This window comes from Eucalyptus grandis, chromosome 8, assembly GCF_016545825.1.
Source record: "Eucalyptus grandis isolate ANBG69807.140 chromosome 8, ASM1654582v1, whole genome shotgun sequence".
NCBI lineage: Eukaryota > Viridiplantae > Streptophyta > Magnoliopsida > Myrtales > Myrtaceae > Eucalyptus > Eucalyptus grandis.
In genome coordinates, this window is record NC_052619.1 from 48369755 (window position 1) to 48395083 (window position 25329).

The window sequence follows — 25329 nt, forward strand, 5'->3', positions numbered from 1 at the left end:
ATTCAAAGGTTGTCCTTGTCAGTTCTTCAAACTTGTTAAATGGTTTTAGCTAAATATCAAGCCTTTAAAAGAATTATACTTGTTGGTCCCATACTTTTAAACTAGGGCTTTGTTTTTTTTAACTAGTTTCTAAAAAGTGAAAAAATTACTTTTGTCTTATTTTCATTCAAAATCATATGAAAATATCAAATCAAGACTAACTTTCAATTGTTGATTTCTACATTTAGAAATTTGCCCAATTATATTGACATTTCCATTAAAGATATACTTTTAAATCTTCTAATTACAACTTTAACTCACTATTTATAGGCAAAATATTCTGGAAATTCACTCGAGTCTAGCAATCCTAGAAAGTTCACATCACATTGATTGGAATGGGTTGTTGGCATCGCAGGAAGGCTATTAGGCATCGAGGCTGTCAAATCTCAACTCTTAAACATTAAGTGCCTTTAGAAAGAGTTCCTTCAATTATTGGTAATAAAACAACCAATAACAATTATAAACACTTACACACATCTAAATGTGATGTATCAAATTGATAATTCGCATTGTTTAAATTTTAGTTGAAATGGAAATGTGAAAAATTGTACTTAAGATCCCATCATGAATGGTACACATACTAATATTGCAGCAAAAACAAAGTACATGAACAAAGACCCCATTTACCATACACTTTAGTGCCAAAAGTTTCAAAAGTACAAGTACCATAATCGGAGAAAAATTAAATATTTAAATGCCAATAGTGAGAAATTCTGGCCAAATTGCTAATGCAGCATTCTTCCGGCGAGATGAGTGCAAAATGACATTGTGCAATGAAGTGCTCCGACTTGGGTGTTTGGTAATATTTATTATAAAATTACAACAAACCTAAAAATTGGGTGGGATAATTTTAAATAGTTGTTATAACTGTAGACATGTCGCGGCTATAAGGTGATAGTCAACCACCTTGTAAAGATTGTGACACCTATTTTCAAAGTTAAAGCTGCAATGATGAAAATGTACTAAAAATATGATTAATTAGAATACTCTGAAAAGTACAAGGACTAAAATGGTGACTTACATTAGAGGCTTATATATGGAGGAGCCACATGACATAGCTAGTATTGATTCAACAATTTTCAACAAATTCTAAATAGAAATTTGATAGAAAGACTTAAATTATCATGCCAGAATAGTGTGATTAGAATCATAATCAAAGAAAGAAAAATGGTCAAAATTATTCTTCCAAATATATAGGTTCCAGGAATGTAATTTTCCTGGAATTAATTACGGATCTAGTGTCATTTGCTGCTGTTGATATCTCCAAGAATAAAATATAAGATCTCATGTGGGGTTGTCTCAAAGATCGGGTGCTATTTCGACCGCACAGCCGTGTGCTATTTCGAATCCTTCTTGAATCAATGCCTAGACCTCACTTGAGCGTGCTGGAGGAGATGGAGCCCGCTCCCACGTGGCGCTTTACCCGTTTCTACCCCCACGGCAAAAACGGCAAGGCCTCTCTCACGAATGAGAAAGTATGTATATGTGTATACCACCTTCTCCGCTAAGGCTTCTAGTTCCCCCTTCCCTCCCCCCAAAAAAAAAAAAAAATCCCAACAAAACAAAAACAAAAACAAGAACCAAAACAAAAATAGTAAAAAGAAAAAAGCTCCTCTGCTCGGGCAAATAAAAAGGCATTTTCAAAATTTGCGGAATCATTTTGATATCCTTCGCACTTGAGAGTCCGACTTTGCAGGAGAAACTACGGGCAGAGTCAGTCGGGGCAAAGAAGAAATGCGTCGTCTCGTTCTTAGCAACCCTTTCGTGGCGGTTGTTGCACCGATCCTTCTCGGTGTGCTGGCGCACAAGCTTCTGAGTAAGAGGAGAGCAAGTGCGCAAAGAGACGCGGATGATCAGCATCCTGGTACGCCTAGTCCTCCGATCCAGCAAGGTGAAAATGACTACGACGTGTTCTTAAGCTTTCGAGGCAAAGATACTAGAGAGCACTTTGTCGACCACCTCTACTGTGGCCTCTTCAATGCCGGGATCTGTGTCTTTAGGGACGATGCTGAGCTCCTCAAAGGCGAGGATTTGAGCTCAAATCTTCAGGAAGCCCTTGAGAACAGTAAGATTTTAATCCCGATTATCTCTGAGAATTATGCTTGTAGTAAATGGTGCCTTGATGAACTGGTTCGCGTGATGGAGTGTCGAAAACACTTGGGGCGGTTAGTGTTACCCATATTCTACAAAGTGGAACCTGCAGAAGTGCAATATCAAACGGGTCGTTTTGGACAGGCATTTCATCGTTCTCATGGGCGTTTAGCCCAAAAGGTGGTTGTGCACAAATGGAAGCAAGCTCTCGGAGAAGTCAGTTCCTTACGAGGATGGGAAGTTGCTAATGGGTAGGTACTTTGACGATATCAACACCAATCAAATCGTAATTTTCTTTATGGATCCGATTCGTTCATTTTAATGATGGAAGTTTTTTGCTATAATTCTTTGCCTTCCTTTATGCAAGGATTTTCTAGCTTATATTTTGCCTATTTATACCTACATAAAGGCAGCATTACTGCGTTTATCTTTACGAATAAGAATTTGATAATTACGACGACTGACGCCTCTAAAAGAACCAAAAATAAATAGAAGAAGAAGAAGGAGAAAAAGAGACTGCTTGAAAAGCTTCATTAGCCTCAATCTCTTTCTAATAAATTACGATATTTCTGAAAAGAAGTTATGAGTGGGTCTTGTGGAGCAACCACGGGATTGCTTTACCCCTTTCCTCTGAGCAAATAAAATAAGAAATGGAAGTGGCGAAAAGATTATAAGTTTTCCAATTTATCCCCAAGTTCTATTGTTTGTGCTATCGTTAGATAATACTTATGTCATTGAACTCATTTTTATTTGACAGGAGTGAAGGAGAATTGGTAGAATTGGTTGTGCACAAAATTTTGAAAGAGTTGAAGAAAGCGGTGGAGTTGGTTGTTAGTGATTATCTGGTTGGCATTGACAGTTCTGTGGAGGAGGTTATGGAATTGGTAAATAGGAATGCTAGTGCTACCTTGTGTGTGGGAATTTATGGAATTGAGGGCATTGGTAAGACTACTCTTGCTAAAGTCATATACAACAAGTTGTCTGATCTATTTGTGCATCGTAGCTTCATTGCAAACATCAGGGAATCATGTGAATGTGATGGTATTAATTACTTGCAAAATCAATTAATCTTTGATATGCAAAAAGAAAAAAATCAATTTTGTAATAACGACGAAGGAATCGAGTGCATCTTGTCTAGGTTTAAAGATGAGAAAGTTCTCATTATTCTTGATGATGTGGATACCACTAATCAGTTAGAGGCTTTGGCTGGAAATCCTTACTGGTTTGGCTCAGGAAGTAGGATCTTTGTTACCACTAGAAATGAGAGTGTTCTTGATAGAGTGAACATCAAGTACAAGCGTGAGCAAATGCATGAGGAGCAATCTCTTGTCCTATTTTCTAGACATGCATTTCGAAGAGACCATCCTCCATATGAATTTTTAGCTCTCTCTCGTCTTGTGGTATCTACAACGAAAGGGATTCCCTTGGCTGTCAAGTTTGTAGGTTCATTTTTGTGTGAAAAACCATCACGAATATGGAGAGAAACAATACAAAGATGCAAAATATGCCTCATATGGCAGTGCAAGAAAAGTTCAGGATAATTTGTGAAGAAATGGGGGAGGATCGAAAAAACGCGGAAGATGCATCTTCTGCTGCTACGCCTTGTCCTTCCATCCTGCCAAACGAAAGTGAAAACAATTACGAAGTGTTCTTGAGTTTTAGAGGTGTAGATACTCAAAGAGTCTTCAGCGACTACCTCTACTGCAGCCTCGTCGATGTTGGAATTCGTGTCTTCAGGGACGACGATGAGCTCCGCGGGGGCGAGAGTTTGAGCGAAGATCTTCAGCGAGCCATTAGGAACAGCAATATTTTGATCCCAATTATCTCTGTGAATTATGCTTCTAGCAAATGGTGCCTTGATGAACTTGTTGAAATGATGAAGTGCAAGAATTGCTCAAGGCTCATAGTGTTGCCTATATTGTACAAAGTGGAACCTGCGGATGTGCGAGATCAAAAGGGTCAATTTGGAGAGGCATTTCATTATTCTGGTAGGCGTTTCGATCAAAAGTCTACAAAGGAATGGAAGCAAGCACTGATAGAAGTCAGTTCCTTACAAGGATGGCAATTTCCTAATGGGTAATTCATTCTTTAACCAGCACTTTATTTGCTTTGACGATGTCAACACTAGTCAAAATCATAATTTTTTATGGATCTGATTCATTCGTTTTAATGATGAAACTTCTTTACTATAAAATTTTGCCTTCCTTTATGCAAGGATTCTCTAACTTATATTTTGCTTATTTCTACCTACGTAAAAGAAGCATAACTGTGTTTATTCTTACGAATAGGATTTGGATTATTATGATGACTTACGCCTCTGAAAGAACCCAAGAAGAAGAAGAAGAAGACTGTCTTATTGGTTTAGTAAAATATTTTCTAGTGCATTTTTTCCATCTCGAACACATAATTTCTATCTCGTACATCTGCGCAAAATAAAACAATTTTCTTATGCTGAGGAAACACATTTGTTCTTCAACTTCATGTCGAACTCCACTTTAGATTAATTAACATCATAGAACATAGATACTCAAAAGGGAAAATAGAAAAAAAGTACTTCCTATTATGATCCATATCCTTAATGGACCACAGATTTTGAACTTTTATTCGGATCCTTAATATGTGCAGAACTTAAAAGCTTCATTAGCCTCAAATCTTTTTCTGATTAAGTACGTTTAGAGTAACCTTGAAAAGAGGTTATGGGTGCATCATGTGGAGCAACCACGGGATTGCATTACCTATTTTTATCTTAGAGATAAGATAAGAAATGGAGGTGGGAAAAAGATTTATAGGTTTCCAAATTATCCCCAAATTCTATTTTTAGTGCTATCGTTCATATCATTGAACTCATTTTTTTGGCAGGTATGAAGGAGAATTGGTAAAATCAGTTGTGCAAGATGTTTTGAACGAGTTGAAGAAAGTGGTGGAGTTGAATTTTTCTAAGAATTTGGTTGGAATTGATAGTCATGTGGAGGAGGTTATGAAATTAATAAATAATAGTTCTAGTGCTACCTTATGTGTGGGAATTTATGGAATGGAGGGCATCGGTAAGACGACTCTTGCTAAAGTCATCTACAACAAGCTATTGAATCAATTTGAGCATTGTAGCTTCGTTGCAGACATTAGGGAATCATGCAATCGCAATGGTATTAGTTACTTGCAAAATCAATTAATCTATGATATATTGCGAAGAAATATTCGATTGCATAACACAAATCATGGAATCCGCATCATCTCATCTGAGCTTAAAGATAAGAAAGTCCTCATTATTTTAGATGATGTGGATACCACTGATCAATTAGCGCCTTTGACTGGAAATCCTAATTGGTTTGCACCAGGAAGTAGGATCTTTGTTACCACTAGAGATAAGAGTGTTCTTAATAGGGCTAAAGTGGACATCAAGTACGAGCTTAAGGAAATGGAGAAAGAGAAATCTCTAATCCTATTTTCTAGACATGCATTTCGAAGTGACTCTCCTCCTAGAGAGTTTTCAGCTCTCTCTCGTCTTGTGGTATCTATAATGGGAGGGCTTCCCTTAGCTCTCAAGGTTATAGGTTTATTTTTGTGCGGAAAACCAGAAAAACTATGGGAAGAAACGATAGATAAGATGTACAAAATGCCTCAAAAGGAAGTGCTAGAAAAGTTGATGATAAGTTATGAAGGATTGGGGAAGGATCAAAGGCAAATGTTCCTGGATATCGCTTGTTTTCTAATTGGGAGTGATGCAAGAGTTGCGTACTACATGTGGGATGCCTGTGGCTTTTCTGTGGAGGAAGGAATTGAAGTACTGAGATTTCTGTCGTTCATAAGTATTGGGAATAATCATGAGCTCATAATGCATGATCAAATGAGAATTCTTGGTAGGGAAATTGTGCGTGCAGAAAACTACCACAAACCTCACGAACGTAGTAGATTGTGGGATTACGAGGAAGCCTTGGAAGTGCTAAAGAGCAAAAAGGTAACTTTCTATTTTTCTTTTGCTCCCGTAATCTATGTTCTCTTGTTTTAAATGATGTCAGTTATTGTGCTGGTATTATATTATTGACGTGATTAGGAAAAGGAGGTTGCTCTTTCTTAGTAAGAACTTCAGTTTCTCCTCAAATTTCTGCCTTTGTAGTTTAGAAAAGACATGACCACGAACAGCGAACCCACTCACGAACACAATGTAGATAACCGACCAGCGAATGCTTAAATGTAGATTTTTCCAGTTTCGTAATTAAGCCTAATGTAACTGAGGTGACTCTTATCCTGCGTGATTGTTGGCGAACATCTATGATATTGTTAACTGAATCCAAAATAATCATCCTCATTAATTTTGAAATTTAGTTAATGCAACTGAAATAGAATTATCAGTCATCCTCGTTGATTTAGTAAGTTATACATCAGTTATTTTGTTGTACTCGTAAGTCACTTGTTCATGCTTATTCATATATCATCTTAAATGACTTTGATAGGAATATTCAAGGAAGAGAAAAAGGGGAAAATCACTAAAACGTACAAACTCCTCTTCCTTCATGTGATATTACAGATGCGCGCTCTTCTTCTTTTTTTTTTTTTTTTTTTTTTTTTTTGCCCCCTACTAGTCAGAGAGCGCACAGATTGTTTGCGAAGACAAAAGGTTAAGAGAATAAGTAAAGAAAAAGCTACGTTGGAAGATTTGATTTATTTTCGCATGACCGTTTTCAATTATCGGGGATTGAAAATTTTTATATTTGACTTTGAAAGTGTCGGTGAAATTGAAGAACCACCTCGTAAATATCTCGATAACTTTCAGTTAGGGTTTTGTCTATTGTTTAATGATGGCATTAATAAATTGCATGGACTTTTATGGAAAATTTTAGGTATGAGTCTGAAACTGAAAATTGGTATCGAGTTTACTGGTATATTAAGTAGAAATAATTGATATTATTTCACTGAGTTGGTAAGATGCAACATTTGTGATCCTCGGTTTTGTACTTGTAGGGAACTGGAAGGATTCAAGCCATTTGTCTAGAGCAAGGCAACTCTAATTATATAATTCATCGAGCGAGCCGCACATTTACAGATGAACCATTTAGAAACTTATTAAACTTGAGGTTTCTTCACATGAGTGCTGTGAATCTTGTTGGAGATTTTAGTAAATTATTTTCTCATTTAAGATGGCTCAAATGGGGGAATTGTCCCTCAAATTTTGAAGCAAGCAACTTCCATGCGGGGGAATTAGTCATACTCGATTTGTCAGGAAGCCCGATTTCAGATGTCTGGCAAGGATGGCATTCAATGATGGTATGATATAAAAATACATTCTTTTTCTTTTCTTTTGAGTGGGAAAAACTCCTTGCTGACCCCCATGATATATTCTTTCTTGCAGAAGGCAAAAAAGCTGAAAGTTCTCAACCTCACAAGTTGCCATTCCTTAAAAAGGACTCCTTACCTCTCATCTTTTAAAAGATTGGAGATTTTGATCCTCAGAGATTGTCGCAACTTAGAGCAAATTGATAATTGTATTGGAAACATGGAGAATCTCATTTCCCTCGACTTGAGTGGATGTTCTAGTCTTAAGGAGCTCCCACTTCAAATGGCTAAACTAGGACAATTGAAGGAACTTCTTCTAGATGAAACAGCGATGCAAGAAATACCTTCCTTCATCAGTTATCTAAAGAAACTAGAGACACTTAGTGCCAAGGACTGCAAATCATTGATTGGGTTTCCGGACTCAATAGGCAATTTGGTGAATTTGTCAACCCTTGTCTTATCAGGTTGTGTTGAGCTTGCAACACTTCCACATAGCATTGGGTCCCTTGAGAATTTGCGGTGCTTGTCATTGGGAAGCTGCCAACAATTGAGAGATTCCTAGTTGGATTGGCAATTTGAAATTGTTGACTCAACTGGACTTGAGTGGATGTTCACGTATTCAGCAGCTACCGCCTCAAATTGGTGAACTAAAACAATTGGAAGAACTTCTTCTAGATGAAATTGCGATACAAGAAATTCCTTCCTTCATCAATTCTCTAGAGAAGCTAGAGATGCGAAGTGCCAATAATCGCAAATTAACTCTTTAAGCTGTTTAGTGAATTTATCAATCCTTGTCTTATCAAGTTGTGTTGAGTTTCCAGATTTCTTGATAGCATTGGGTTTCTTGTGAATTAGTTATCATTGGGATGCTGTGATGGGTTGAGAGAGATCCCCACTCAATTGGGAAGTTGGAATTGTTGACTCAGCTGGACTTATCGCGGACAAGGATCACGGAATTGCTTGAAGGGAGTTCTAAATATCTGTAACAATAGCATAGAAAAGCTACCATATGGTATTAGAAGGTTGAAAAAGCTATGAGAGTTATATGCATGATAATGCTCGAATTTGGGAGGGGAATACCAAGTATCCGTAATCTTTCTTCTTTTAAGTCGAGTGCATTTTGATTTAATGCCCAATAATCTGGAATTCGTGTGGATTTTTATTCAAATGAGTAGTTTGTGATTTAGGTTGTTTTCATGATGAAGCGGAAGCTGCAGTATCATTTCTGGTCTCTGCTCATATGGTGAAGTTTAGGACCATATCGATGCTATTGATGATAGTGTTCTCTGCACAGCTTCCTTAAATAACGCCCTATCTGCTACCGATGCTTGGAAGATCGTTAGAAGCAGTAGTATTGAATAAATTTTGTTGGAATATTTAAATAATAAATTATACTTTTATATAATAATTTAAGTTTTTAGAACAGTTGACAGTGATTTTATAAAAATTTCACATGATAGAATAGGTGGAAATCTTGAGTTCGAATTTTTGTCACATTTGTCTCCTCAATTAAATTTACACGCTTAGTGCTAGGTAGAAAGATCAAATTAAGCATGGGGGAGAGTGTGAGAATATTTAAATAATCGAAAAATGATAATGAACTATAAATTATATCAAACGAAAAAGAAAACTTTTCTTTATTTTTTTTCAAAAGAGACCATGTAATATAAGGGATACGTAGCAGTTGGGGTTTCGATTGCAAGAGTCGAGGTTTCTTGTGTTGTGGAAAACAAGTAATCGGAAGATAAAATAAATAGAGAGGAAATAAATCACATACCAAATTTATATGATTAAGTTGGTGGGACTTATTCTCCGAAGAGAGCACCAAATGAGTTCATTATAGATCAAACAATGTAATGAGGATCTCAATCATACTTGAGTTACTCAAGCACTCTCATTGTATCTTAACTTACAATTACATTTAAAAACTCACATAGTGTTTAGCCTTCGCAATTTTTTAGAAAATAAGATCTCAATTTCACAAAGGATATCACAAATCTTACCACAAGATTCATGGACTTCAAAACACTTGCAATTTCTTCATGGTGTAATTCACGAAGAAGCAGTCTTTTTGATACATTTTACCAAAGATCATTAAATAATATCAATGTAATGTTTTTTCGTTAATTTTATTTTATGATTTAGGTAAGTGAGTGTAAGATGTGAAATATAAACTTTCCGTTGTTAATTTTATTGTAGTATTTGGATTAAGTCAATGTAAGTTTAATTGAATTATTTCATTGTTGAATTTACTCTATTGGTTTAGTATAGTAAATGCAATATTAACTAAATAGGATTTGTATATATATATATATTCATTTTCTAGTCGGCGATGCTCGAGAGCACACAATTTTCTTATCGATAACCATGACTAAATTTGTTGATATAGATAACAATTAGTCGACATGTCGAAGGAAGCAAAGACATTGTTTAGAAGATATCAATTGAACAAGATGATATTCAAGAAAAGTAATTTCAAATGCCGTGGCAGCCAAGTTTATAACTATTAATGGATGAGGTAGATGAAAAGAGGGAACACGATGATTGAGATCATTCAAAGGCGAGATTGTTAACACCTGATTTTTCACAAATGCATCAAATATATATTTTGAAAAAAAAATGGGGAAAGGAAAGGAAATAACAAAACTGGCCCAGTCAATCTTTTTCGGTCCAGTTCATTCGTCTCGGGCCAGACCATTTCGTTCTGACCCAGTTCATCCGCATAAAAGCCGATTTACAAACCTAATTTGGGCAGCCCAGGTTTCGTTCAATTCACTGTCTCAACCCAGCAACTGAAAAGTCCACAAAAATTAATTAAAGCCCGAGCCCATCCGAACGAAATAAATAAAAAATAAAAATAAATCACAAAATCCAGCCTTTTCCTTTGACAGTGCTCTCTCCGCTTCTGAAATCTGAAGAAGAGGACGAACACGTTTCACAGTCAAATGCATGCGAGCGTTTCTCACAGACCCGTGACCGAAGCAAATCTCAAAGCTCTAGAAGGAATATTGTCAAGCTCCGTCGGCGAGCAAATAGCAACCGCGACTCCATTCCCGATCAGGCAGGTAGGCACTCCCTTCTCTGAACGATTCTGTTTTCCCCTTCTATTTGGGAATCAAGAACGTTGAGTTGAATTGATGAATTCGCGGCTCAATCTGTGGAACCGAGACTGATCTGTGAGAGACAATGATTATTTAGAGGTTGATATATCGTGTCCAGACTGTAAATGACATTGAATCCATTTCTGGAATTAGTTTTTCAGATTGCATGTCAGCCCCCCCGGTGAAGAAATGCAAATTTCAAAGATTCTGCTCGTTCTTCGAAGTTGGCTACTGACGGGAAATCCCTCTTATTTATTCCGGGCTGTACCATTAGAAAGCCTGCCCGTTCGACAAAATGTCTGAATGGAGTACTGGAAAGGATTTATGAAATTCGACAATTAGAGCCTCCTTTTATGCTCGATTTGTTCTTAGACTGTTGAATTGATACTGAATATGTGTTTCTCTTTGATTTTGTAGCATATCCTTTGATATCCAAGTCGGCTGTGATACACCTCGACGAGACGCCATTCCTTTAGCCGGAGAAGGCCGCGGTTAGAGGCCACCATAGTCAATTCTTTGTTCATCGTTTGAATGTGCATATATGTGTTTGTTCTGCTGGAATTGGTTGTTGTTTGAGATGTATGTTCTCGGTTATCTTGACATTGCTGGGACTGGTCTGGTGTTAGCCGGAGTGGTGGCTGACGAAGATGACTTGGTGACGGTGGGCAACATTGGATATCGACGTGGGACGGTTTGGAGTTCCTCCGTGAGTTCGTATAATGAAGTTACAGTGTTGAGCTCGCCGTTGGAGAGCTCTCGGTGAAGTCTCGGGAGGGAAGAAGGGCAAAAAAGGAAAATAAAAAAATAAAAAATCGAAAATATAAAAAGGGGCTGCATATGTTGAATCCGGGTCGAGCCAAACTTATAGGTGGACCGGGCTAGAATTATCAATGGACTAGGCCTGGCCGAACATTTAATTTCAATGTTTGGGCCATACTGCCAAGCTCTAAGTCTGACCGGAAGTCAAACTCCAACCCGGACTGCCAGGGTCTATGTCAGGCCAGTGGTCGGCACCGAGTTAGCGAAGTCCATTTTCTAGAATTAAAAATAAAAATGGAAAATTTTAAAAAAAAATTAAGAAATTTTTTTAGAAATTAGATACTGAGAAGGTTTTATTAGATTTTGGTTTTAATTCTAGTTTTAAACTAGTTTAGCATAAAAAAAATGTGAAAATCTTTTGATGACAATCAGACCTAAAATTAAATAAGCCTTTATGACTTTACAAGATTATTTGTGAATGATTTCTTTTTTAGAGACAAGTTATTGTTTGTGCACTTTCTCTTTATTTTACTTGAGTGTACACTTTCAAAACATTGGTTTTTATTTTCTTTTTTAGAATGGTTAGGATGCATTTTAGGATTTTTGATTGGTAAAAGATTGCCCTAACACTTTGCTTAGCAAATAGTCAAGTTTAGATATCAAAATGGCACTAGTTAGATCACTAGTGTAATTAAGTCTCTGATCCTTGAATCTCTAGTTCCGTAAGAATTAAGATGAAGCTCCCACGTCTCAATTGGTTTCTAATCGACCATAAATGACTAGTGGTGATTCTTAAAAATATTTAGATTGTTGAGATCTTAAAAGAAATCGCGTGTTTGGCGAGGTATGAATTTAGAAGAGCTCGCATTATTGATTAATGAACCTTTTCTCAGATAGTTGAAAAAATGATGTGTTCGAATTGTCTTTTCAATGAACCACTAGGATTGTCTCTTGGACACTTCTAAACCTATATTCTTGAGCTTGGCCCCTCAATGAGTAAGTCGCAACAGAGATCATGGTGTGATTTTGGAGGAGCAACCACTGCCTAGAGACAAGTTGTTGTCATGGCAACGTGAAGATGTGGAGCCAAAAATCATGAAGACAAGAAGATGTAGTTGAAACCCCTAGAAAACTGCGTGTAGGCGGTTCTGTTCTAAATATTGTATATATTAATGCTCGTATAATGTTGATTGTTCATGTAATGTAGATTCCCCTTGGAACAAACAACAAAAACTCGTTATTCTTCAATTCTCATACACTAGTTGTAGTTTTCAGATGTTTTGTCATTAATTAAATTCCAATGTGTATCTTAATTGTAGCTTTCAGATCTTCATCGTCGATTAAATTCCGGCATTATAACTTTATGTCATTGTATTTTGTTGTTGATCAGCCAAGCTATTTTTGTCATTAGACTTCATCGTTGATTAAATTCCAATGAAAGTTGTTCTTGGTGTTCCATTGATACAACTCATGTCTGGAATCACCACAAAACTTGTCTCATTTTAAAAAAACTAAAGAACGAATTTTGTTTATAGATATTTCATTGTTGATCAAATTCTAGTGATACATTTTTTTTTGCATGTCTGGTGAGACTTGTGTGGCTCGAGTTGAGGAACTGTGATGGGGAGGACAAGGAATCTATTAGATACTTACGATGCCATTGGCAACAATTAGTTGCTACAACATGGCAATGACAAGATAAGACATTTTGAATCATAAACCCTCTCAAGCATAAATCACGTCCCCAACACAAATCACAAATTAGTACTGCTTACTCAAATCTACAATCCATTAGCACTTTGGTATATGGGGTGGAGGCTAGATTTAAATGAAGAGTATTGGTTTGACATTTTTCGTTAGACAAAAATTAATTTGAATAAATTTGTTATAAGAGTATCAATTTGAGATTTTCAATGGTAGGGAAAAAAACAACCAAAAAGCCCAACTATATCTATTGTAACACATTTACCATAAACTTTTTTTTGTGACATAAAAAATTCTAAACTTATACTCAATGGATGTATTTAGCCTAAACTAGTCCTAGATTAAACCATACAAAGTTTTTTGAAAGAATTTATGTTGTTGTGTTTGCTAATACTTAATGAAACACTAATTGAAATTCCATGGTATATATTATTATCCATGGATAGGATAATTACATTACTTTTTCTATTAATTCCTAAATATGCGATATTCAATCTTTAAAAATGTTAGATCAATTTCTCAAAGAACTTTTTATTTGGCTTGAACAATATGACAAGATTTATTTCTTCAAATAAAAATCAATGCTCTCTCTCAACATTTTTTCCCCTCTAGTTGCTCAATTCATGGAATGTGATCTAAACCGCACCATTATTAAAGAGGAATAACATGCTGTTAGGTTAGCAATGTTCCGATAAGAATTGATGTCATTGATTGTACATCGACTATGATTTCGAATATAATATTAAGTTGAAAAATTGTTGATGAAGCACGAGAGGTGACAAAGAGGAATCTCTTTAGTTAGGCCGTAGCAATAAAGCAAAGGCATTGGCTAAAGAAAGTCAATGCCATTTGTGAGTATTCACTAGTAATAGGACATTCCTTGTCTTCAAGGAAGTAATAAATAGGATCTTGATCAGAACGTGGGATCTGAAATATAGTCGACGAATAAATAGTTTGATTGGATGTGAGAAGCCAATAAAACTAAGTTCACAAGGGGGGAATAATTTACATTTATCAACTAATAGCCGAATTGGTATCGGTCGAGTTGAAAAGTACTAACATGAATTCACTGTACTAACATGAATTCACTAAGTTTGAGTGAAATCAAATCCATTAGAGGGACAAAAATAGCTGGAACAATTATTGTAGTCAAACTATTATGAGGGAACAATTATCAATGGTTTGATGGACAATTGCGGTCAAGCATCAATTGAAGTTGAGTCAATTAGTTATTGCAGTCAAGCTCCCAAGGGGATCAATATACCATCAAATATGGAGTCAAAATTTGATTTCAATGAGTGCAAATGGTTATTATGAGAGGCTAGCCACCCATCGGAGTATACAAAGAGCGCATGAGGAAATGATGCGCACAAACATCTGAAAAACAAGATTTACTGCGCATGAGGAAATGACGGGCACAAACATCCGAAAAACAAGATTTACTTCTGTCAATGCACTTGTTTACAATTTATTTTCACTCGTTTCATAGCGATTTATTTCTAATCATGCTAGTTGTTTATTTCTATTTATCCATCACCACGTGCCCTCATTCTTTTGGAAAGATGTGTTGTCATCGGTCGATTCATTTAATCAGTTTCTAAACCCATTCATCAAGTGTTTTGTTCATTTTTTGGTGCATGGTTGTCTGTCAAATTGACGTACAAGAACTGTGATATTTGACTAGGATTGTCGATCAATCAGAGCGCAATAGTTCCTTCTGTCGAGTCAATGAAACGGAGAAGTTTTTGAGCTTTGAAATGGATTGGCACAGACTTGGTCAGTGATCCTCACTGTAATTCTTACTCACAATCATAGGAGCAAGTGGTTTCATGTGAATTCTCACTACATGTTGTGCTGATAGGATTTACAGCTTTGATTCATCAGTAAATGTTGAAGTAGTTAACTTTCAGTTTTTACGTGTCTTCAATAATGTAATAGTGGAGTCCTAGTCAATAGGAAGTGGCTTGTTTTTAAGAGTTTGTTTCTGCACATGTTCTGGTTAGTGGGGTATGTTAGTGGGTCTTTGTTGTTGTTATTCTGTAGCTATTTTCTTGCTAAGTGGTTTGGATGTTCTATCTATTTAATAGGCTTTTGTTCTGATGAATTACAGCAACAATTCTCTAGTGTGTCTTCTTCTCTGAGTCTATTTGATTAAATTTCAACAGTAAAGCCATTTGATATTTGTCTGCTAAACTTTGTCGTAGAACTTAAGAGTTTCTTACTTAAGGAAGTCGTTGCTGGCGTTGGCTTGGAATGGATATATCCACTGCGGTTGGAAGTCTCGGAATTAAGTTTAGTTTGGTGCACTTCTTGTTCTTTTTTTTTCTTTGGTTTTTCCTCTTGAAATGTTGTCGAAGTTTCTGTTACAGCTTGTCCGAATCGAATCATATAATTAGTCGATTCAAATGGCGTCGGCTAATAATATGCATCATTTCAGCAGAATTCCAGCAGTATAGTGAATGAATGCTGGGGAGATATGAAGACTATAAGAAGCCCATCCCTTGTTTTTCGGGTACATAATTTCTTCACCTTTTCCTCTTCTTTTTCAGCAAAAATGGGAAAAGAAGAAATTGCTGCCCCAAGTTCAAACAGACTGATTTCTGATTATTATCATCTATGGAAAGACTCACGGTACAACGTTGGACCTTGGAACTGAGCATATAGAATGGATGATTATATATGTTTAGGAAATTTATGGTGTTTCATGTATGTATTATAATGCATTTTTTTGGATATGCTTTTCCCCCCAGTTTTTTTTTTCTTTGGTCGTATTTCCTCCCAGTTGGTGCAGGGCTAAAAAATCATTCTGACTTAGAGAAAATGAGACCTACAATGAAACATTTACATGCTCACTTAGTGGACAATTGCCTTTAGGATCATGATCGGAAAAAAGCATGTTATTTGATGATCGAATGAGGTTAGAAACCGAAAGGACACTAATCGGACTCCCACGCGTCACTTGATTCCTAACTAACCCCAATAGGCTAATGGCGACTTTTTACTACAAAATTCTTATGAACACCCCAACGTTGTGCGAGGTATGGGTTTGGGAGAGCCCGTGCCTAATCACAGACCGTGAACCTGTCTTTAGGCAATACCCCTAAACCTATTCTCTCCCCCGAGGGATAGGTCGCGACATTAAGCTAAAACTAAATTCAGTCCCTATAGTTGTGATGGCTAAATATACGAGCCTCTAAAACAAAGTATACTTTTTGGTTCCATACTATTAAGAAGGATAAATTTTAGGACTTTGTTACATGGTTTTAGTGTCACAGCTTTTTCTTTTTTCTTTTTTTAATAATGAAAACTCAATTACTTTTATCTTATTTTCATTGAAAATCATATGAAAATATCAAATTAAGACTAATTATTAATTGGTGATTTAGATCAACAGGCCATTTCATCTGGCAATATAAAAGTGATTTTGGCAGTCTAGGGACGCTCTATTCTTCGGGTTTAAGCAAGGAAGTCGGCAGATGATTTTGTGCTAAAAAGCAAAAGGTGATCAGTGTAAATTCACTTGCCCATCTGCAAGAGTCATTTGTAGTGGGCCAAGGCATAGATAAATTTATGAAAAAACGCCTTAAGGATATTTATTCAACACTAATTAAATAAACTTTATAAGTTTCGCCCAAGATGGATTTTAGTGGGTCCTTTATAAACCACTTTGAACCCATTTAGTAAGCACACTTTGGTCCTCCTTCGCCAATCTCATCTTTCTATTCGATTTTGTGACTCGTGACCTTCTCCCTTTGGTTACTCTACTTCCGTAATCGTTAAGTTTTACTCAATCTCTAACTCACACAATTGCACTTTTGAGGAAACCCAAACTTGTGCTACCATTTGCACACTCCCGTCATAACTTGACCATCGAACTCCCTCACTATATAATTGACAAGTTGGGTTGATTTATGGAGCAATCCATTTTTCAAAGGCAACAATTTAAGGAAAAAGTTCATAAAACTAGATTTCGACTTGGGTCAAGTTTGAGTCAAATGCGAGATAGATATAGATCACTAAATTTATATTGAATATAAATGGATCTATTTGGATCAGACAGTGTCCGACCCGACCCACCCTTTATACTATTTATTGAAAAGATTGTTAATTAGTCCAAGTGGTTGGGATCGATGGGCAATTTTACCCAGCAATATAAAAAGAATCTAATTGTGCTCTGATTTTTGTTTTTTTCTTTGGGTAAAGTCAAAGTAGAATTTCATTCGATTTTGATAACATTTCATTTGCACCTACCCTTACCTACATCCAGAAAAGATCTCGGCGAGTGGGTGGACAGACCAGCCAGGTTATGCATTCGTTCGTTACTTCGTATTCACCTCTAGTGCAAGGAAGTTGGCAGATGATGTTCGGCTTAAAAGCAAATGCAGATCAGTGTAAATTCATTTACCCACCTCCAAGGGTCATCTGTGGTGGGCCCGCACGTGCTTCCTGCATCTTCGTCAAACATTATTATAACAATTATATATGTGCAAACCTCCGGGGAAGGAATAAAGTAGAAAAAAGAACGGTCGGCTCTGAAAAGATAATCTACGTTGCGCGTCCCGGTGCATTGAGCGTGGTTATGTACATAGGATTCTCTTTTTTTTTTTTTTTTTACTTTTTAAAGTACCACATGGTAAGATTCGAGGAGCCAGTCCTCCAGATCCGTTCCTTCTATTCATTTAATTGCATTGCCAAGACATAAATATATCCATAAAAAAGCAATTTCTATTAATGAGTGTCACAATACTTATTTGTCACCAATTAAAGAAATTTTATAGTATGTTTTTTTCCTCCTATTATATTTAATCAATACCTCTAGAGTTTATTTGTTAACTGGTCAAATAGTACCTAATTTATTTTTTTTATCTAGAAACAAAATTCGTTTGGTAACTTTTTTGTTCCTTAACATAATCAAGAAGTATACAAAAGTTGCTTATTTGTTCTTGTGATCAATTCCAAAATCAAAACAAATTTTCCTCTCTCTCTCTCTCTCTCTCTCTCTCTCTCCTTCTTTTTCTTTTCTCTTCTTCTTCCTCATTTCTAGTTGGGCAAGCTTGCCGAAGCCTCGCCAGGCTAGGGCGAGGCCTTGCAAGGATCGATCTCGCCCAAATCTGGCAAGGCCGAGCCTTCTTAGGCGTCATTGCTAACGGCTATGAGACTCAACCTTGCCAAGCGAGGGCCAGGCCGGCCTCGCATTGGCTGGGTGAGGTCAAGCCTTGCCAGTGGCCAGGCAAACTCACCCAGCAACTAGCGAGGCTCTGGTGAGGTTGTTGGACCTCGCCCAGTCGGTCGCCAATGGCTAGTGATCGGCTACAGAAGAAGAAGACGGATGGAAAAAGAAAAAGGAAAAAAAGGAGAAATTCTAAGTCGTAAAAGAATTTGAAATTTTATCAAATGCCTTTCTATCCCATAAGTAAATTTTTTGGATAATTACTAAATGCATTCAAATACTCAGAAACTCGTCTAGGGAACATAATTAAGAAAAATCATTTGTAAGAAAATATTATTTCAGGAAATAGAATAGTTATCAAATAAATCCTTAGTAGCTTGACCAAATCATAAAAAAGAAGAAGTTTTTTTTTTTTTTTTTTTGAAAATTTTCAATTAGGATAAGAACTAAATTGGTTGAGGATAAATTCAGGTCAAACTTGGATTCTAGAAAAATTGATGACATAATATCAATTTTTAGTAAAAAGATTATTATCACTCATCTATGAGCTCATGTGATAGTGTTTTGTGGTTAGAAGGTTGTCCTTGTAAATTCCTCAATATATGTAAGTTAACATAAAACCATAATTTGTCCCCGTAGCTTTGAACTTTTGATGGCTAAATATACAAGCCTTTAAAACGAATTATACTTGTTGGTCCCATACTTTTAAGAAATAACATATTTTAGGGCTTTGTTACATGGTTTTAGTGTCACAGCTAGTTTCTAAGCTATTTTTTTTTAATGAAAACTCAATTACTTTTGTCTTATTTTCATTCAAAATCATATGAAAATATCAAATCAAGACTAACTTTCAATTGTTGATTTCTACATTTAGAAATTTGCCCAATTATATTGACATTTCCATTAACAGATATACTTTTAAATCTTCTAACTACAACTTTAACTCACTATTTATAGCCAAAATATTCTGGAAATTTACCGGAATTCTCTCGAGTCTAGCAATCCTAAAAAGGATTTTTTTTTTTTTTGATAAATAGCAATCCTAAAAAGTTCACGTCACATTGATTGGAATGGGTTGTTGGCATCGCAGGAAGGCTATTAGGCATCGAGGCTGTCAAATCCCAACTCTTAAACATTAAGTGCCTTTAGAAAAAGTTCCTTCAATTATTGTTAATAAAACAACTGATAACAACTATAAACACTTACACACATATAAATGTGATGTATCAAATTGATAATTCGCATAGTTTAAATTTTAGTTGAAATGGAAATGTGAAAAATTGTACTTAAGATCCCATCATGAATGGTACACATACTAATATTGCAGCAAAAAACAAAGTACATGAATAAAGAGCCCATTTACCATACACTTTAATGCTAAAAGTTTCAAAAAGTATAAGTACCAAATCGGAGAAAAAATAAATGTTTAAATGCCAATAGTGAAAAATTCCGGTCAAATTGCTAACGTGGCATTTTTCCGACGAGATAAGTGCAAAATGACGTTGTGCAATAAAGTGCTCTAACTTGTGTGTTTGGTAATATTTATTATAAAATTACAACAAACTTAAAAATTGGGTGGGATAACTTTGAAATAACCGTTATAACTTTAGAGTGTCGCGGCTATAAGGTGATTGTCAACCACCTTGTAAAGATTGCAACATCTATTTTCACAGTTAAAGCTACAATGATGAAAATGTACTAAAACTATAATGAATTAGAATACTCTGAAAAGTACAAGGACTAAAATGGTGATTTACATTTAGAGGCTTATATATGGAGGAGCCACATGACATAGCTGATATTGATTCAACAATTTTCAACAAATTTTAGAAAGACTTAAATTATCACGCTGGAATAGCGTGATTAGAATAATAATGAAAGAAAGAAAAAGGGTCAAAAGTATTCTTCCAAATATATAGGTTCCAGGAATGTAATTTTCCTGGAATTAATTATGGATCTAGTGTCATTTGCTGCTATTGATATCTCCAAGAATAAAATATAAGATCTCATGTGGGGTTGTCTCAAAGATCGGGTGCTATTTCGACCGCACAGCCGTGTGCTATTTCGAATCCTTCTTGAATCAATGCCTAGACCTCACTTGAGCGTGCTGGAGGAGTGGAGCCCGCTCCCGCGTGGGGCTTTACCCGTTTCTATCCCCACGGAAAAAACGGCAGGCCTCTCTCACGAATGAGAAAGTATGTATATGTATATACCACCTTCTCCGCTAAGGCTTCTAGCTCCCCCTTTCCTCCTCCCCCCAAAAAAAAAAAAAAAAAAATCCCAACTAAACAAAAACAAAAGCAAGAACCAAAACTAAAAAGTAAAAAGAAAAAAGCTCCTCTGCTCGGGCAAATAAAAGGCATTTTCAAAATTTCCAGAATCATTTTGATATCCTTCGCACTTGAGAGTCCGACTTCAGAGGAGAAACTACGGGCAGAGTCAGTCGGGGCAAAGAAGAAATGCGTCGTCTCGTTCTTAGCAACCCTTTCGTGGCGGTTGTTGCACCGATCCTTCTCGGTGTGCTTGCGCACAAGCTTCTGAGTAAGAGGAGAGCAAGTGCGCAAAGAGACGCGGATGATCAGCATCTTGGTACGCCTAGTCCTCCGATCCAGCCAAGTGAAAATGACTACGACGTGTTCTTAAGCTTTCGAGGCAAAGATACTAGAGAGCGCTTTGTCGACCACCTCTACTGCGGCCTCTTCAATGCCGGGATCTGTGTCTTCAGGGACGATGCTGAGCTCCTCAAAGGCGAGGATTTGAGCTCAAATCTTCAGGAAGCCATTGAGAACAGTAAGATTTTAATCCCGATTATCTCTGAGAATTATGCTTGTAGTAAATGGTGCCTTGATGAACTGGTTCGCGTAATGGAGTGCCGAAAACACTTGGGGCGGTTAGTGTTACCCATATTCTATAAAGTGGAACCTGCAGAAGTGCAATATCAAACGGGTCGTTTTGGACAGGCATTTCATCGTTCTCATGGGCGTTTAGCCCAAAAGGTGGTTGTGCACAAATGGAAGCAAGCTCTCGGAGAAGTCAGTTCCTTACGAGGATGGGAAGTTGCTAATGGGTAGGTACTTTGACGATATCAACACCAATCAAATCGTAATTTTCTTTATGGATCCAATTCGTTCATTTTAATGATGGAAGTTTTTTGCTATAATTCTTTGCCTTCCTTTATGCAAGGATTTTCTAGCTTATATTTTGCCTATTTCTACCTACATAAAGGCAGCATTACTGCATTTATCTTTACGAATAAGAATTTGATAATTACGACGACTGACGCCTCTAAAAGAACCAAAAATAAATAGAAGAAGAAGAAGGAGAAAAAGAGACTGCTTGAAAAGCTTCATTAGCCTCAATCTCTTTCTAATAAATTACGATATTTCTGAAAAGAAGTTATGAGTGGGTCTTGTGGAGCAACCACGGGATTGCTTTACCTCTTTCCTCTGAGCAAATAAAATAAGAAATGGAAGTGGCGAAATGATTATAAGTTTTCCAATTTATCCCCTAGTTCTATTGTTTGTGCTATCGTTAGATAATACTTATGTCATTGAACTCATTTTTATTTGACAGGAGTGAAGGTGAATTGGTAGAATTGGTTGTGCACAAAGTTTTGAAAGAGTTGAAGAAAGCGGTGGAGTTGGTCGTTAGTGATTATCTGGTTGGCATTGACAGTCCTGTGGAGGAGGTTATGGAATTGGTAAACAAGAATACTAGTGCTACCTTGCGTGTGGGAATTTATGGAATTGAGGGCATTGGTAAGACTACTCTTGCTAAAGTCATATACAACAAGTTGTCTAATCTATTTGTGCATTGTAGCTTCATTGCAAATATCAGGGAATCATGTGAATGTGATGGTATTAATTACTTGCAAAATCAATTAATCTTTGATATGCAAAAAGAAAAAAATCAATTTTGTAATAACGACGAAGGAATCGAGTGCATCTTGTCTAGGTTTAAAGAGGAGAAAGTCCTCATTATTCTTGATGATGTGGATACCACTGATCATTTAAAGGCTTTGGCTGGAAATCCTAACTGGTTTGGCTCAGGAAGTAGGATCTTTGTTACCACTAGAAATGAGAGTGTTCTTGATAAGGCCAGAGTGGACATCAAGTATGAGCATAAGCAAATGCATGAAAAGCAATCTCTTATCCTTTTCTCTAGACATGCATTTCAAAGAGACTATCCTCCAAGTGAATTTTTTGCTCTATCGAGTCTTGTTGTATCTACAACAGAAGGGATTCCCTTGGCTGTCAAGGATATAGGTTCATTTTTGTGTAAAAAACCATCACGAATATGGAGAGAAACAATACAGAAGATGCAAAATATATCTCATATGGCAGTGCAAGAAAAGTTGAGGATAATTTATGAAGGAGTGAGGGAGGGTCGAAGAAACACGGAAGATGTGTCTTCCGCGAATCCTGCCATGCCTAGTCCTTCCATCTCGCCAAGCGAAAACGATTACGAAGTGTTCTTGAATTTTAGAGGTGTAGATACTCGAAGAGACTTCACCGATTACCTCTACTATAGCCTTGTTGATGTTGGAATCCGTGTCTTCACGGATGACGATGATCTCCGCGTGGGTGAGAGATTGAGCGAAGATCTTATGCAAGCCATTAGGAACAGCAATATTTTGATCCCGATTATCTCTGTGAATTATGCTTCTAGCAAATGGTGCCTTGATGAACTTGTTCAAATGATGAAGTGCAAGAGACGCTTAGGGCACATAGTGTTACCTATATTCTACAAAGTGGAACCTACAGATGTGCGGGATCAAAAGGGTCGATTTGGAGAGGCATTTCATTATTCCGGGAGGCGTTTCGATCAAAAGTTTACGAAGGAATGGCAGCAAGCGCTGACAGAAGTCAGTTCCTTACGAGGATGGCAATTTGCTAACAGGTACCTCATTCTTTAACTAGCACTTTATTTACTTTGCAATGTCAACGCTAGCAAATCATAATTTTTTACGGATCTAATTTATTCGTTTTAATGATGAAACTCCTTTACTATATGTGCAAAACTAAAAGCTTCATTAGCCTCAAATCTTTTTCTAACTAAATACGTTTAGAGTAACCTTGAAAGATGTTATGGGTGCATCATGTGGAGCAACCACGCGATTGCTTTACCCACTTTTATCATAGAGAGAAGATAACGAAAGGAGGTGGGAAAAAGATTTATAGGTTTTCCAAATTATCCCCAAATTCCATTGTTTGTGCTATCGTTAGAAAAAAAAAAGTCATATCATTGAACTCATTTTGTTTGACAGGTATGAAGGAGAATTAGTAAAATTAGTTGTGCAAGATGTTTTGAACGAGTTGAAGAAAGTGGTGGAGTTGGATTTTTCTAAGAATTTGGTTGGAATTGATAGTCACGTGGAGGAGGTTATGAAATTAATAAATAATAGTTTTGGTGCTACCTTATGTGTTGGAATTTATGGAAAGGGGGACATTGGTAAGACGGCTCTTGTTAAAATGATCTACAACAAGCTATTGAATCAATTTGAGCATTGTAGCTTCATTGTAGACATTAGGGAATCATGTAATCGCAATGGTATTAGTTACTTGCAAAATCAATTAATCCGTGATATATTTCGAAGAGATATTCGATTGCATAACAAGGATCATGGAATCCGCATCTTCTCATCCGAGCTTAAAGATAAGAAAGTCCTCATTATTCTAGATGATTTAGATACTACTGATCAGTTAGCAGCTTTGGCTGGAAATCCTAATTGGTTTGCACCAGGAAGTAGGATCTTTGTGACCACTAGAGATAAGAGTGTTCTTGTTAGGGCTAGAGTGGACATCAAATATGAGCATAAGAAAATGGATAAGGAGCAATCTTTGATCCTATTTTCTAGACATGCATTTCGAAGTGACTCTCCTCCTAGTAAGTTTTCAGCTCTCACTTACATTGTGGTATCTATAACAGGAGGGCTTCCCTTAGCTCTCAAGGTTGTAGGTTCATTTTTGTGCGGAAAACCATCAATACTATGGCAAGAAACAATAGCTAAGATGCAAAATATGCCTCAGAATGATGTGTCAAAAAAGCTGATGATGAGTTATGAAGCACTGGAGGAGGATCAAAGAAAAATGTTCTTGGATATCGCTTGTTTTTTAATTGGGAGTGATGCAAGAATTGCATGCTACATGTGGGATGCTTGTGGCTTTTTTGTGAGGGGAGGAATTGAAGCATTGAGATCTTTGTTGTTCATAAGTATTGGAGATAATCATGAGTTCAGAATGTATGACCAAATGAGAGATCTAGGTAGGGAAATTGTGCGTGCAGAGAACTACCACAAGCCTCACCAACGTAGTAGATTGTGGGATTATGAGGAAGCCTTGGAAGTGCTAGAGAGCAAGAAGGTAACTTTATATTTTTCTTTTGCTCCTAGTCTATGTTCTCTTGTTTTAAATTGATGTTAGTTATTGTGCTGGTATTATTTTATTGACGTGATTAGGAAAGGAGGTTGCTCTTTCTTAGTGAGTGCTACAGCTTCTCTCCAAATTTTTGTTTTTGTGGATTTTTTTTTTTTTTTTTGGTCGGTTATACTCCATTCCTACTCTCACTCTCACTCTCACTCTCATTCTTACTTTCAAACTTTTGTCCTACCTCTTTGCAGGGCATGGGAGTCGAAACCCACATTTGAAAATAAATCATCCCCACCCCAAGGTGGGGGTTCGAACCCCTACTGAGAATGTGAGGATTCGAACCCTCCACATCTCCCTTCTCATATGAGAAGGGTAGCCATTGGGACAAATCCTAATAATTCACTTTTGTTGTTTTGAAAGTCAAAAACATCAACAGTGAACCCAATCATAAAAATAACGTACAAAATTGACCAGCGAATACTCAAATGCAGACTTTTCCAGTTGTATATTGAGAGAAACAAAATAACTGACCCAGGTAAGCCATAATTAAAAAAGTATGCTTTAAAGTAGAGCCTAATTTAACTGATGCGCGTCTTATCTTTTATGGTTGTCGGCTGACATCAAGGATCTTATCAACTGAATCCAAAATAATCATCCTAATTAATTTTGAAATTTAGTTAATGCAACTGATTTAGAATAATCAGTCATGTTCATTCATTTAGTGAGTTATACTTCGGTTGTTTTGTTGTATTCGTAAGTCACTTGTTCATGCTCATTCACGTATCATCTTAAAGACTTTGATAGGAATATTCAGGGAAGAGAAAAG

The 25329-nt window shown here is 36.6% G+C and overlaps 2 protein-coding genes and 1 long non-coding RNA gene across 3 annotated transcripts; all 3 read left to right on the forward strand.

Annotated features, from left to right (window-relative positions):
* Positions 1 to 1704: 1704 nt before the first annotated feature.
* On the forward strand, positions 1705 to 8119 carry LOC104417374 (disease resistance protein RUN1-like). Its single transcript, XM_010026035.3, has 5 exons — positions 1705 to 2381; positions 2888 to 4206; positions 4990 to 6085; positions 7090 to 7392; positions 7478 to 8119. Exons 2-5 carry the CDS (start codon positions 3605 to 3607, stop codon positions 7961 to 7963), a joined length of 2487 nt encoding a protein of 828 aa, XP_010024337.2. The 5' UTR covers positions 1705 to 2381; positions 2888 to 3604; the 3' UTR covers positions 7964 to 8119.
* A 2172-nt stretch (positions 8120 to 10291) lies between these two features.
* Positions 10292 to 11299, forward strand: LOC104414840. The gene is made up of 2 exons (XR_720209.3): positions 10292 to 10466; positions 10920 to 11299. It is a non-coding gene; the product is annotated as an uncharacterized LOC104414840 (long non-coding RNA).
* A 9295-nt stretch (positions 11300 to 20594) lies between these two features.
* Positions 20595 to 24781, forward strand: LOC120286147 (disease resistance protein RPV1-like). The gene is made up of 5 exons (XM_039300052.1): positions 20595 to 21202; positions 21709 to 21927; positions 22090 to 23034; positions 23402 to 24497; positions 24755 to 24781. Exons 1-5 carry the CDS (start codon positions 20595 to 20597, stop codon positions 24779 to 24781), a joined length of 2895 nt encoding a protein of 964 aa, XP_039155986.1.
* Positions 24782 to 25329: the final 548 nt, after the last annotated feature.

Coding starts and splice junctions, on each gene's coding strand:
- LOC104417374 (XM_010026035.3), top strand. CDS start 3,605: ATGGAGAGAAACAATACAAAGATGCAAAATATGCCTCATATGGCAGTG. Junction 4,207..4,989: donor GGATGGCAATTTCCTAATGG/GTAATTCATTCT, acceptor TTTTTTTGGCAG/GTATGAAGGAGAATTGGTAA. Junction 7,393..7,477: donor AAGGATGGCATTCAATGATG/GTATGATATAAA, acceptor TCTTTCTTGCAG/AAGGCAAAAAAGCTGAAAGT.
- LOC120286147 (XM_039300052.1), top strand. CDS start 20,595: ATGCGTCGTCTCGTTCTTAGCAACCCTTTCGTGGCGGTTGTTGCACCG. Junction 21,928..22,089: donor GCTAAAGTCATATACAACAA/GTTGTCTAATCT, acceptor CATCTTGTCTAG/GTTTAAAGAGGAGAAAGTCC. Junction 23,035..23,401: donor GGATGGCAATTTGCTAACAG/GTACCTCATTCT, acceptor TTTGTTTGACAG/GTATGAAGGAGAATTAGTAA.